Source organism: Carassius carassius, chromosome 19 (assembly GCF_963082965.1).
Source record: "Carassius carassius chromosome 19, fCarCar2.1, whole genome shotgun sequence".
Lineage (NCBI taxonomy): Eukaryota > Metazoa > Chordata > Actinopteri > Cypriniformes > Cyprinidae > Carassius > Carassius carassius.
Genome location: NC_081773.1, coordinates 32,656,493 through 32,669,623, shown reverse-complemented (window position 1 = coordinate 32,669,623; position 13,131 = coordinate 32,656,493). Strand labels below are relative to the sequence as shown.

Sequence of the window (13,131 nt, the reverse complement as noted above, 5' to 3'; positions counted from 1 at the left end):
AGTTCACTAAACTCACAAAACTTTGTCTACATGTTGCAAAAACATTGAAGAATTTACATACTTTTTTTTACATACATACAGACAATAAAAGTCTTGTATGTTTAAATTGCAGCTTCCAAACACTTCAAAGCATTTTTTCATACAGAGATCGAATCATTCTGAGGAAATATGCATAGTTTCACAACTTTACAACACTGTATGGATAACAGAAAATTTAAAACTGTCAGACTTCTCAACTGACATGATCTCACTCTGGCCACTCTGTCTGTGTGAGGGAAGGGAGGGGGAGTGTGAGGGGTTGGTGACTGTGAATTTTTGGTGACTGACAGTGTGTGTGGATTGTAGGGAGGGGCTGCCTGGCAGTGAGAGAGAGAGAGACCTAATCATCTCTTTAATCATCAGAAAAAAAAATCAGTATTTTACATTGTTATTGTTTTCGTTGTTGCTAATGGTGGTGTTTTTTTCCTTTCATTACAGGTTAAGAAATCTCTTAGGCCTTATCCTTTTCTGACAGTTTTAGAGATTTAAAAACATCCCAAGAATCCTTATTTGTGCTGCAAATAATAATTTCAAACTCATTTGATACTGACCTATGAAATCCTGTGACGTGACATGACATTTATTAATCTCATGGATGTAACAGTAAAACTCTTCAACTGACAGATTAAGCTGCAATGCAAGCAAAACTACTTCACAAATGCTTATAGGTCATTTAAATCATTACAAAACACTAATAAATTATTAAAGGATTTGGTAACACTGTAAAATAATGTCTAATTTGTTAACATTAGTAAATGCATTGGTAACACGTTATAATAACTGCACTCATTAGCTAAGCATTAGTAAATAGTCAGTTCATGATTATAAAGCCTTTTCCCTTAATAATAGTCATTATTAAGCAGTAATACATCTATAAATAAATTGTTCTTGGTTTAAAAGCACATATATTACAAAGGAGATTAAAGTCTCAGTTGTCTTATAAAATGAATAAATAAACACAACACAGTTTGATGCAGAATTCAGAAATATTTATTTCAAGATGCAATAAAAGGAAACTGTACACTTGAATAGGTTTTGAGTGATTCTTGAAGGACTCGCATCACCTCCTCTTGTACGACGACGGTTTGAGGAATATATCTTCCAGATAGTACCGCCGCTCCCTATATGCAGAGTATGCAGTCTTCATAGGTCACCAACTCCCGGAGGGGGCACCATCCCAGTTGCTCAAAAAAAAAAAAAAAACATGCGCTATTCTCCCATCCGCGCTTGCGACCGCTCGCACCTCATGTTTGCGGCTGAATGTTCGTAATTAATGGATGGACATATATGCCAGGGTAAAGGACATCAGCAATCCAGCACAGATAAAAGAAAACTAAAAACTAAAAAATAAAAAACAGGCATAAAGTTGTCTTGACATTGGACATTCGAGAGTCTCAAATTTAGGGACCGTCTCTAAAGTTTCATATGATATTGTTATACACTTTTCTAACGTCAGTAGCATTTGAAGAGAATGACTTACATAAAAACAACTGTAATTGTTCATCTTCATCTACTATGCCGCCTGCAGTTGGAATCAGCTTCCAGAAGAGATCAGATGTGCTAAAACACTAGTCACATTTAAATCTAAACTCAAAACCCATCTGTTTAGCTGTGCATTTATTGAATGAGCACTGTGCAATGTCCAAACTGATTGCACTATATTTTCACTGTTTTTTTATTCTATTTTATTTTTCTAACTTTTCATTTTCTAACTGTTTTTAAATGTTTTAATCATTTTAAAAGTTTTAAATTGCTTGTTTTATTTTTGTTATTATTTTTCTTCATGATTATGTTTACTTTCTTTTATGTAAAGCACTTTGAATTACCATTGTGTACGAAATGTGCTATATAAATAAACTTGCCTTGCCTTGCCTTGCCTTGCCTTGCCTTATATATATTAAAATAAAGTGTTAGTAAAGTTATATATATTGTTCTGTGTATGTGATTTCAAAGTCTAGATGGGTCAGATTAACCATTTAACTGCCGATCCCTTAAAACTGGATTGCCAGAGGGTCACTGTAAATGCTTATGCCCGCTGGACACAGTTTTCCCGATGCCACCGGGGTGGCATTTGCACTGATGGCTTGAGCCCGCCATCGCTGCTTGCAGCTATATTTATTATTATTATTATTATTAATTTTTTCTAACGTTACGGGGGCTATTGGGGTCCTTAACATGCTCGAAAACTCTTGAAAATTGGCACACACCTTTGAACCTGCGGCCATTAGGGCCGGGCAGAGACTGATACACGGGCGTGGCACAGGGGCTCTACAGCGCCCCCTGGAATACTGAGGGCCATATATCATACATACTTGCACGTAGACACATGAAACTCGGTACACATGTAGAGATCATCAAACCAAACAACTTTCGTACTGCATGTCATAGGCTCCGCCCAACAGGAAGTCAGCTATTTAGAGTTATGTAAAAAGCGCATGCTCTGGAATTTGAAATACTTGTCATAGGTTTTTTAGCCGATTGCCACCAAACTCGGTCAACATGATCTCAAGACATTGGGGATGAAAAATTGCCAGGGGATTTTTGATATCTCAAACTGTTTGCTCGTGGCGAGGTGTTGTAATTATGGCGAGAAATGAGAAACAGGACGTGTCTAATAGCATCCACATACACTACCTGATTTTAATCAAACTTCATCAGATTATTCGTTGTATGATGTCGATCGCATATATGTGACTATTAGGAGTCAAAGTTATAGCGCCACCAACTGGCAGCAGGAAGTGTGTCATTTTCAAAATGCTTTGAATTCAGCATCTTATTTTTACTCAATTTGCTTCAAACTTCATCAGAATAATGTTAAAACAAAGCCTATATAAGTCTGCTGGGGGATATCAATATCTAAAAATATTGTTGCCGTGGCAACATGTCAAACTGGAATACTTCTCAGGTGATTTTGAGGCATATAACATACTTAGAATTTCATGAAATTCAGAACACATATCAGTATTAGTGACAGCTAGACAATGGCAAAAGTTTTTAAAAGGGCGTGAACGAGGCACTCTATAGCGCCACCTTTTGTCAAAAGTGGGGGGGGGGGTTAGTTTTAGCTACAGACACCAAACTCAGTACATATATTTGTCTTATCAAGATGGACAACTTTCTAATTTACAGTCATCAGCTACAACCAACAGGAAGTTGGCTATTTTGAATTGAATATGGATTTTTGGGAAAATTCTGCTGTGAATTAATGCATAGTGCTCAGAGGAGAAGTACACTTGACACACCAAACTTTGTCTACATGTTGAAAAAACATTGAGGAACTTAAATTGCGAACGGATTTTGGTTAGCTTGAACGGTTTTGTCGTTGTGATTTTTTTAAATGACAGTAAAAAGGGAATCATTAATTATCTTGTATTTTTAAATTGCAGCTTCCAAACACTTAAAAGCATTTTTTCATACATAGGTCAAATCATTCTGAGGACATATGCATAGTTTCATGACTTTACAATACTGTATGATTAAAAGAAAATTAAAAAACTGTCAGACATCTCAACTCACTCTGTCCCTCTGTTTGAGGAATGTATGTGTGCTGACTGAGTGTGTGTGTGTGTGTGTGTGTGAGTGGGGGATGGGCATGAGCTGAGTGGCAGACAGACAGAGGGAGAGAAAGAGAGAGAGAGAGAGAGAGAGAGAGAGAGAGAGAGAGAGAGGCTTAAACATCTCTTTAATCACCAGGAAAAAAAAACTGTATTTTAAATTGTTATTGTTTTGTTGTTGTTGCTAATTGTGCTGTTTTCATTACAGCTTAAGAAATCTCTTAGTCCTTATCCTTTTCTGACAGTTTCAGGAATAAAAAAAAAAAAAAAAATCTAAAAATACTTATTTGTGCTGCAAATAATAATTTCAAACTCATTTGATACTGACCTCTGAAAAAAATAAACAAACACAGAACTCAGAAATATTTATTTCAAGATGCAATAAAAGAACACTGCACACTTGAATTCATATATATATATATATATATATATATATATATATATATATATATATATAATTGCATAAGTTTATATTAAATTTTTTTTTATCAAGTGTACAGCTATACAGTTTCATTTTTTGCATCTTGAAAAAAATATTTCTGTGTTCTTTATCCCTCTGTGTTGTGTTTAACTTTTCAGTTTGGAAGATCAATGATTCTTTAAATCTCCTTTGTGAATGCTTTAAATGTATAAATAGTCCTCACTTTAGATGAGCTCACAAAAATAGATAGCTGGCAATTACTAAATATTTTATAAAAACCTGACTTTATCATGAATTACAGCTGGAATATATGTCAATAAAGCAGTTATTAGCAAATTGACCAACTATTATCATGTGTCTAAATAATAAGATTTATATATTTACACTAAAATAGTTCATTAATCATTTAATTTCACTTTCTTAACGATCTCATAAACCACTGACAACTCCTTAATAACTGGTTTGTAAATAATGCAATAATTTATAAATGATAAATTGATCCTTAAAGTATGAAAAAAATACAATGATTGAACCTTATAGATATGCTCAATAACAAAATATTTATAGCTGTATTTATGAACTGCTTAATAATGCCTATTAAAGGAGTGCTATTAGGCTTTTTCACTTTTTCAACTTTAGTTAGTCTGTAATGTTGCTGTTTCAGCATAAAAAAGTTCTGCAAAGTTACAAAGCTGAAAGTCCAATTCAAAAGTAGATATTTTATTTAACAAAAATCACTTTTTAAAAACTACAACGAACAAATTGTTTGGACTACAACAAGCATTTTCTGGGATTTGTGATAACACAAATATTGACGAATGGGATGTGAAAAAAGACTGGAAGAGAAAAAAAACTCCTTATATTCAGTTGTGCAGAATTATGTATCACTTTTTCCTTTACTGATAAAATGAGCCAAAAAAAGACATTTCACTCAGACTGAAAAAAACTAAATTATTATATCCTCATGAGAAATATTCAAAATTAGATCACTACATTAATTGCAAAGTAAAGACATGACCACTGGACAGCAAAATGCTTACTGGGTCAGAAGGGTCAGAAAAAAAACAGGTGGAGAAGACCAGAAACACGTAAACTGCAAAAGAATTAAGAATTAAAGTAAATGCTGCCTGATTGTTTCACACCTAATTCTTCAGTCTACAGTGCCACCATTTTCCAGAACTGCAACTTTCCAGGAGTCTCAGAATTACAATGTGTCAGGTTCTGAGAGATGTAAAAAAATCCCAAAAAATGACTTAATTAGAATAGCACAACGTATTGTGGAATACTATATTAAGACTTTATATATAGGCTTTATGAACAGATAGGTTTTGAGAGATTCTTGAAGGACTAGCATCACCTCCTCTTGTACGACGGTTTGAGGAATATATCTTCCAGATTGTACCGCCGCTCCCTATATGCAGAGTACGCAGTCTTTGTAGGGCACCAACTCCCAGAGGGGGCACCATCCCAGTTGCTCAAAAAAAAAAAAAAAAAAAAACATGCGCCATTCTCCCATCCGCACTCGCGACCGCTTGCACTTCATGTTTGCGGATGAATGTTCGTTATTGATGGATGGACATCTATGCCCATGTAAAAGACATCAGCAATCCGGCACAGAGAAAATAAAAATAAAGAAAGTAAAAAACAAAACAAAAACAGGCATAAAGTTGGCTTGACATTGGACATTCGAGAGTCTCAAATTTAGGGACCGTCTCTAAAGTTACATGTGATATTGTTATGCACTTTTCTAACGTCAGTAGCATTGAAGAGTCATAAAAACAACTGTAATTGTTCATCTAGGTGGCAGCTATAATGCACAATTAAATTGAATGTTTGATATTTATTAAAACAAACTAAGTCATATGTAAATTATGCTACCTTTTTCACAACGCAAATTTGAAGCTCAATAGCATTTGAGGAAGACTTGCAGTCATAAAACAATTGTAATGTGTTCATTTAGGTGTCAGCTACAATGCACACCTTATACATTTTTTATATATATTAAAATAAAGTGTTACTAAAGTTATATATATTGTTCTGTGAATGTGATTTCAAAGTCTAGATGGGTCGGATTAACCCTTTAACTGCCGTATCCCTTAAAACTTGATTGCCAGAGGCTTACTGTAAATGCTTATGCCCACTGGGCACAGGTTTCCCGTTTTTTATTAAACCTTCCAGGGATTTTTGGGGGCCTTAACATGCTCAAAAACTCTTGAAAATTGGCACACACATTGGAATCTGCGGCCATCAGGACGCCACAGAGACTGGGACCTGGGCGTGGCACAGGGGCTCTACAGCGCCCCCTGGATTACAGTCAGAAATATTGAACCATAGCTCACACACACTTGCATGTATTTATATGAAACTCTATGTCATAGGCTCCGCCCAACAGGAAGTCAGCTATTCAGGGCTGTTTAAAAAAAGCATGCTCTGGAATTTGATATACTTGTCATAGGTTTTTTACTTGATTGCCACCAAATTCGGTCAACATGATCTCAAGACATTGGGGATGAAAAATTGCCAGGGGATTTTTGATATCTCGAATGGTTTGCCCATGGCGCGGCGTTGAAATTTGGGCAAAAAATTAGAAACAGGAAATGCCTAATAACATCCACATACATTGCCTGAGTTTGATCAAACTTCATCGGTTTGTTCGATGTATGATACCGATCGTACATATGTGACTATTAAAAGTCAACGTTATAGCGCCACCAACTGGCAGCAGGAATTGAGTCATTTTCAAAATGCTTTGAATTCAGCATCTTATTTTTACTCGATTAGCTTCAAACTTCATCAGAATAATGACAAAACATGGCCGATGTAAATCTGTTGTGGGGATATTGATATCTTATATATTGTTGCCATGGCAACGTGTCAAACTTGAATATTCTGTTATGGTGATTTTGAGGCAGATAACAACCTCAGATTTACATGAAACTCAAAACACATATCAGTATTACTGATAGCTAGACAATGGAAAAAGCTTTTAAAACGACGTGAAAGAGGCACTCTATAGCGCCACCTTTTGTCAAAAGTGGGGGGGGGGGTTAGTTTTAGCCACAGACACCAAACTCCGTACGTATGTTGTACTTATCAAGACGGACAACTTTCTAACTCACAGTCATCAGCTACGACCAACAGGAAGTCGGCTATTTTGATTTGAATATGGATTTTTGAAAAAATTGAGCTGTGATTTAATGCATACTCCTCAGAGGAAAAGTTCACTATACTCACCAAACTTTGTCTACATGTTGCAAAGACCTTGAGGAACTTAAATTGCGAACGGATTTTGGTTAGCTTGAATGGTTTTGTCGTGGTGATTTTTTGAAATGACAATAAAAAGGGAATCATTAATTGTCTTGTATTTTTAAATTGCAGCTTCCAAACACTTAAAAGCATTTTTTTCATACAGAGATCAAATCATTCTGAGGAAATATGCATAATTTCATTACTTTATAACACTGTATGATTAAAAGAAAATTAAAAAACTGTCAGACATCTCAACTCACTCTGTCCCTCTGTTTGAGGAATGTATGTGTGCTGACTGAGTGTGTGTGTGTGTGTGAGTGTGAGTGGGGGATGGGCATGAGCTGAGTGGCAGACAGACAGCGAGAGAGAGAGAGAGAGAGAGAGAGAGAGACTTAAACATCTCTTTAATCACCAGAAAAAAAAATATTTTAAATTATTTTTTTTGTTGTTGTTGCTAATATGCTGTTTTCATTACAGCTTAAAAAAATCTCTTAGGCCTTATTCTTTTCTGACAGTTTCAGGAATTAAAAAAGTAAAAAAAAAAAAAAAATATTTGTGCTGCAAATAATAATTTTAAACTCATTTGATACTGACCTCTGACACCCTGTGACATGACATGTATCTGAATTTTCATAATCTCATGGATGTAACAGTAAATCTGTTCAGCTCACAGATGAAGACTAAGCTGTAATGCAAGCAGAACTTTCACAAATGTTTATAAGTCATTAAAGGATTTTATAACACTGTAAAATAATGTCTAATTTGTTAACATTAGTAAATGCATTGATAACACTTTATAATAACTGCACTCATTAGTAAATAGTCAGTTCATGCTTTATAAAGCCTTGTCCCAATATTAATAGTCAGTAGTAAGCAGTTTATAAATACAGCTATAAATAGCTTGTTCTTGGTTTATAAGCACATATATTAAAAAGGAGCGTAAAGGGTCAGTTATCTTCCTATGAAAAATAAAAAAATAAAAATAAACCAACAACACAGATTGATACAGAACTCAGAAATGTTATTGTGGATTTATGATAAAATCAGCCTGTAAATGAATGCATACTCCTCCAAGAAGACACAAGTAGTTCACACCAAACTTTTTCAACATGATGCCAATATACTGAAGATGTTAAATTGCGAATGGGTTTAGGATACCTTAAATGGTGTGGCCATAGCGATTTATTAAAGTATCATAAAAAAATACAATAGTTATTTTACTATATCTTTAATTTTTTTCATTCTAACTCTTCATAATTTTTTACATACGTAGAAGTCATCATTTGAAGGAAGCACAGTAAGTTTCATAGCTTTATCATGTTCAGGAGCCAGCATAAAATTAAAACTATCATAACTTATAAATCAAGCTTGCAATTCTTAGTACCAATAATGGCCATCAGATGGAGCTATAGGATTACTTTTAAATAATTATTGTAGAAACGAGTATGATTTAAATCATTTATAGAAATCTTTCAAAGAAAATAATATGTATTTTATGTATTTTACTGATAAAATGACCCTCACTTAATTAGAATAACATGCTGAAGTATTGTGAAATACTGTATATTAAGAATAATTCTTTATAGGCTTTATGGACAGATAAGTTTTGAGTGACTCTTGAAGGATCAGCACCACATCCTCTTTTACCACTGTTTAAAGAATTTCTCTTACAGAACAGGTGCGAATGAATTTTGGATAGCTTGAATGGTTTTGTCGTGGTGATTTTTTGAAATAACAGTAAAAAAGGAACCAGTAAATGTCTTTTATTTTTTTAAAGTGCAGCTTCTAAACACTTCAAAGAAATGTACACATAGAAGACAAGTCATTCTGAGGAAATATGCATAGTTTCATGACTATACAACACTATATGGATGATAGAAAATTCAAAAACTATCATACATCTGATGTCACTCTGTCCCTCTCTCACTGTGGGTGTGTGTGCTGAGTTTGTGTGAATGTGTGGGGGAGGGGGAGGGGCTGGGTGTCAGAGAGAGAGAGAGAGAGAGAGGGAGGGATACTTAATCATCTCTTTAATCACCAGAATTATAGGTCAATAAAATCATTACAAAACACTAATAAATTGTTAAGAGAGAGAGAGAGAGACAGAGAGAAACATCTCAGAGTTAACATCTCTTTAATCACCAGCAGAAATATTTTTTTGTAATTTTGTGTTGTTGTTGTTGTTGTTGTTGTTGTTTTCATCATTACAACTTAAGAAATATCTTAGGCCTCATCATTTTCTGTCCGTTTTAGGGACAAAAATACTAGTACAAGTTAATTTGTAATCCTAAACCAGTTAATTTAATTAATTTACACAACACATTAACTGGAAAAGAATTAAGAATTAAAGTGAAGAATTATCAGGGAGCATTTAGTCTGTGTGAAACTATCAGGGAGCATTTAGTCTCCAGCGCCAACATTTTACAGAACTGCCACTTTCCTGGAGTCTCCAGAATTACTCGGTGTCAGGTTCTGAGAGACTTAAGATTCCAAAAAATGATTCAATTAGAATACCATGAAGTACTGTGAAATACTATATATTAAGACTTTATATATAGGCTTTATGAACAGATGGGTTCTGAGTGACTCTTGTACGATGCTTTGAGGAATATATCTTCCAGAATCTGGCATTAGATTTAGGAGCTTATTTTTACTCCATCTCCTATCTTGAAAAGTCTGTCTTGCAGAATTGACTAAAAATGAATCTTCACATTAATTCTTAATTCTTTTGCAATTCTTTTTGTCATTTCTTCACCGTTTTTTTTTTCTGCCCCCATGACCCAGTCACCATTTTTTGTCCAATGGTTAAGTCTTAACTTAATTATTGTTAATTATCTTAAAATAATTATTGTTCATGTTAACATAGTTAATGTTTATGAATTAAATATTATTGTAAAGTGTTACTAAAGTTATATATATATGGTTCTGTGAATGTGATTTCAAAGTCTAGATGATTCGGATTAACCCTTTAACTGCCATATCCCTTAAAACCTGACTGCCAGAGGGCTATTGTGAATGCATGTGCCCGCTGGGCACAATTTACCTGATGCCACAGGGGTGGCGTTGCACTGATGGCTTGAGCCCCCCATCGCTGCTTGCAGCTATATTATTTATTTGCTTCCACATTATGAGAGGACTTCCCTTGGCTTCTATTATTGTTGTAATATAATACTCCGCTTTTGCTTTTCTTATATTTTTAGTAACTCGATTAAACTTTTAAAAATATTTATATCATTACTTAGTTTGGTCTGATTTTTTCAAAGCCAGATCTCTTTCTTTCATTAATCGTTTCAACTCCTCATTAAACCAGGGTAGTATTCTCTTCTTCAAATGCTTTTGTTTTTTAAGAAATTTAGAAATGACCCCATCAACTGTGTTCATTACCTCTTCACAGCAACTATGCACATCGTTTTCCATGATTGTGCTCCAGTCGAGAGCAATTAATTCATTGTCGACAGCAGGAAAATCTCGCTTTAAAATGGTCAATATATTTGAATGATTTTTATTTATATTTAGCAGACGTTTTTTTGATAATTTACGAGCAACCAGAATCATGTTATGGTCAGATAAACCAGTTAGAAAATTGTATGATTTCAAAATCTGATCATCCTTGTTTGAAAAAATAGATCTATTTGTGTCCTAGAAGATTTTGAGATCCTTGTGGCACCCTTAATTAATTGGGTAAACTCACATTTAGTCATTAAGGATTTGAGTTTTTTCCTTTTGCCAGGGTTAGACCAGTCTATATTAAAATCACCTAGTACAATAACTTCAGACTTATGGGCCGCCGATTTCAACAATTTACTCCACTCATTATAAAATGCATCTTTAAATGAGGGAGGATTATATACAATCACAATTTTAAAATGCATACTTGCTGATAATGAAATTTCAACAAAAATATATTCAATATTTAGTTCATGATCAAAAGTGACTTCTGTGCATGTCATATTATCTCTTAAATAAAGTGCCACTCCTCCTCCTCTTCCAGATTTCCTATCATTTCTAAAACATTTATAACCTGGGATGTCAATTAAATCTATTTGAATCCCACTATGAAGCCTACTTTCACTCAAGCCTAAAAAGTGTAGATTCGAGTCCATTAACAGCAATTTGACCTCATCATGCTTTGGCAACAGGCTCCTGATGTTCAAATGCGCTCCAAAAATACCTTTAGGTTTACTTTTGCTGTCCCATAAAATTTTCGCGTGATTCACAGTGGAACAAACCTTGAGAGATTCATGTTTACTCATTGACTTTAAAGATGTATCAGGCATCTGTTTTTCATTCCGATATCGATGACAATGAATTCCCGAATCCTTCTGCGCCTGCATCTCCATGGCACTGGACCTTGCTGTTTTTTCTTTTTTCTTTTCTTTGAACAATTCAGTTTTGGGCTAAAAGGGTGTTGTAATGCAAGCGTTACTGAACATGTATTGAGTAAAATATTACTGAAAATTGATTGGTAATGCCTTACACTACTGTGTTACAGCAAAAACGAATACGTTACTGTAATGTGTTACATTTGTAATGCATTACTCCCAACACTGGTTACAAGTTATTTCAAAATCATTAAAAAAATTTATGTTTCCAATCACATGCCTGTATTTGGTTAAAAATCCTGACAGTGTGTAATAAAGAATTTTTATTTTCTTTTTGAGTGAGGCTTTAAAATGATTTATGATTTTTTTTGACATTTTAATTCTCAGTTCAATGATTCATCACACATTGGTTTGCACTTTCTCTTTACTAATGGATTCACAGCTAAACTGATCTGATCTGAGAGAGTGAAGAGTGTGTCATTGTTCTCTACAGGTTGAGAGATTGTGACGTCACAGATGAAGGTTGTTCTGCTCTGACTTCAGCTCTGAGATCAAACCCCTCACACCTGAGAGATCTGAATCTATCTGAGAATAAAATAAGCGATTCAGGAGTGAAGAGTCTCTGTGCTGGACTGGAGGATCCTTGCTGTAAACTGGAGATACTGCGGTAAGATCACTCAAACCTGTGACCTGTGGTCAGGACTGGACTGGGGTTAAAATTCAGCCCTGGACAAATCCAGCCCATCTGACCTACGAGTTCCTCCATGAATGTTTTGCTGGGTGACAGGGCCTTTAATTGGAGTAAATAATAATAGATATTACTGAATTCCTGACAAATGCAACAAACTTAATAATGAATTTTGTGACATAGAAATGCACTTGACAGTAAAGCATTGATTTTGAACTAGAATGCAGGAAATAAATAAATAAATTCCTCACCCTCATGTTATTCCAAACCTGTATGACTTAGTTTCTTCTGTAGAACACAACAGATATTTTGTAGAATGATACCAAACCATTTTGGTTACCCTTGATTTCTGTATGGACAAAAACTTCTTGAATTTCTTAATTTATTTTCTTTCATGTTCCACAGAAGAATTAAATTCATACAGGTTTGAAATGACACGATGTTGAGAAAACGACAATTTAAATTTTTGGGTGAACTGTCCTTTAAGAACTTATTTACCGGTAATATTTCATATTTGAGTAGGCTTATAACAGTAACATTTATAATAAATACATCGCTATTGTACAGTGTTAATAACCGCAAGTTAAATTATTATGGTGATTAATTTACAAGTCTATATTTTGGCATTTAAAGCTACAGAAGCTTTAATGTTCTCATATCACACGACTGTAAAACACAATTCTGTGTCACATCTGAATGGATCAAGACACTTGTGTTGTTGATCACTTTACTCCTGATGACCAGTACATCCCTGTCTGTGGGTCACAAGTCAGACTCTCTGACCATTAGACCACGACTGCCCCATATAGATGATTGATAGATTAGAAATATTAGACAGAATGGAAGGTTAAATGAGTT

General features: G+C 34.5%; 1 protein-coding gene and 1 long non-coding RNA gene across 2 annotated transcripts in view; both read left to right on the top strand.

The window, feature by feature from the left end:
* LOC132095595 (NACHT, LRR and PYD domains-containing protein 12-like) overlaps positions 1-13,131 on the top strand; it is a 594,505-nt gene that overhangs the window by 236,210 nt on the left and 345,164 nt on the right. Inside the window, exon 19 of the mRNA XM_059500733.1 lies at positions 12,079-12,252. Within this exon, the coding sequence (XP_059356716.1) occupies positions 12,079-12,252 (174 nt within the window). The remainder of the gene's footprint in view (positions 1-12,078; positions 12,253-13,131) is intronic.
* LOC132095611 (uncharacterized) lies at positions 378-5,486 on the top strand. Its single transcript, XR_009422472.1, has 2 exons — positions 378-1,071; positions 5,340-5,486. It is a non-coding gene; the product is annotated as an uncharacterized LOC132095611 (long non-coding RNA).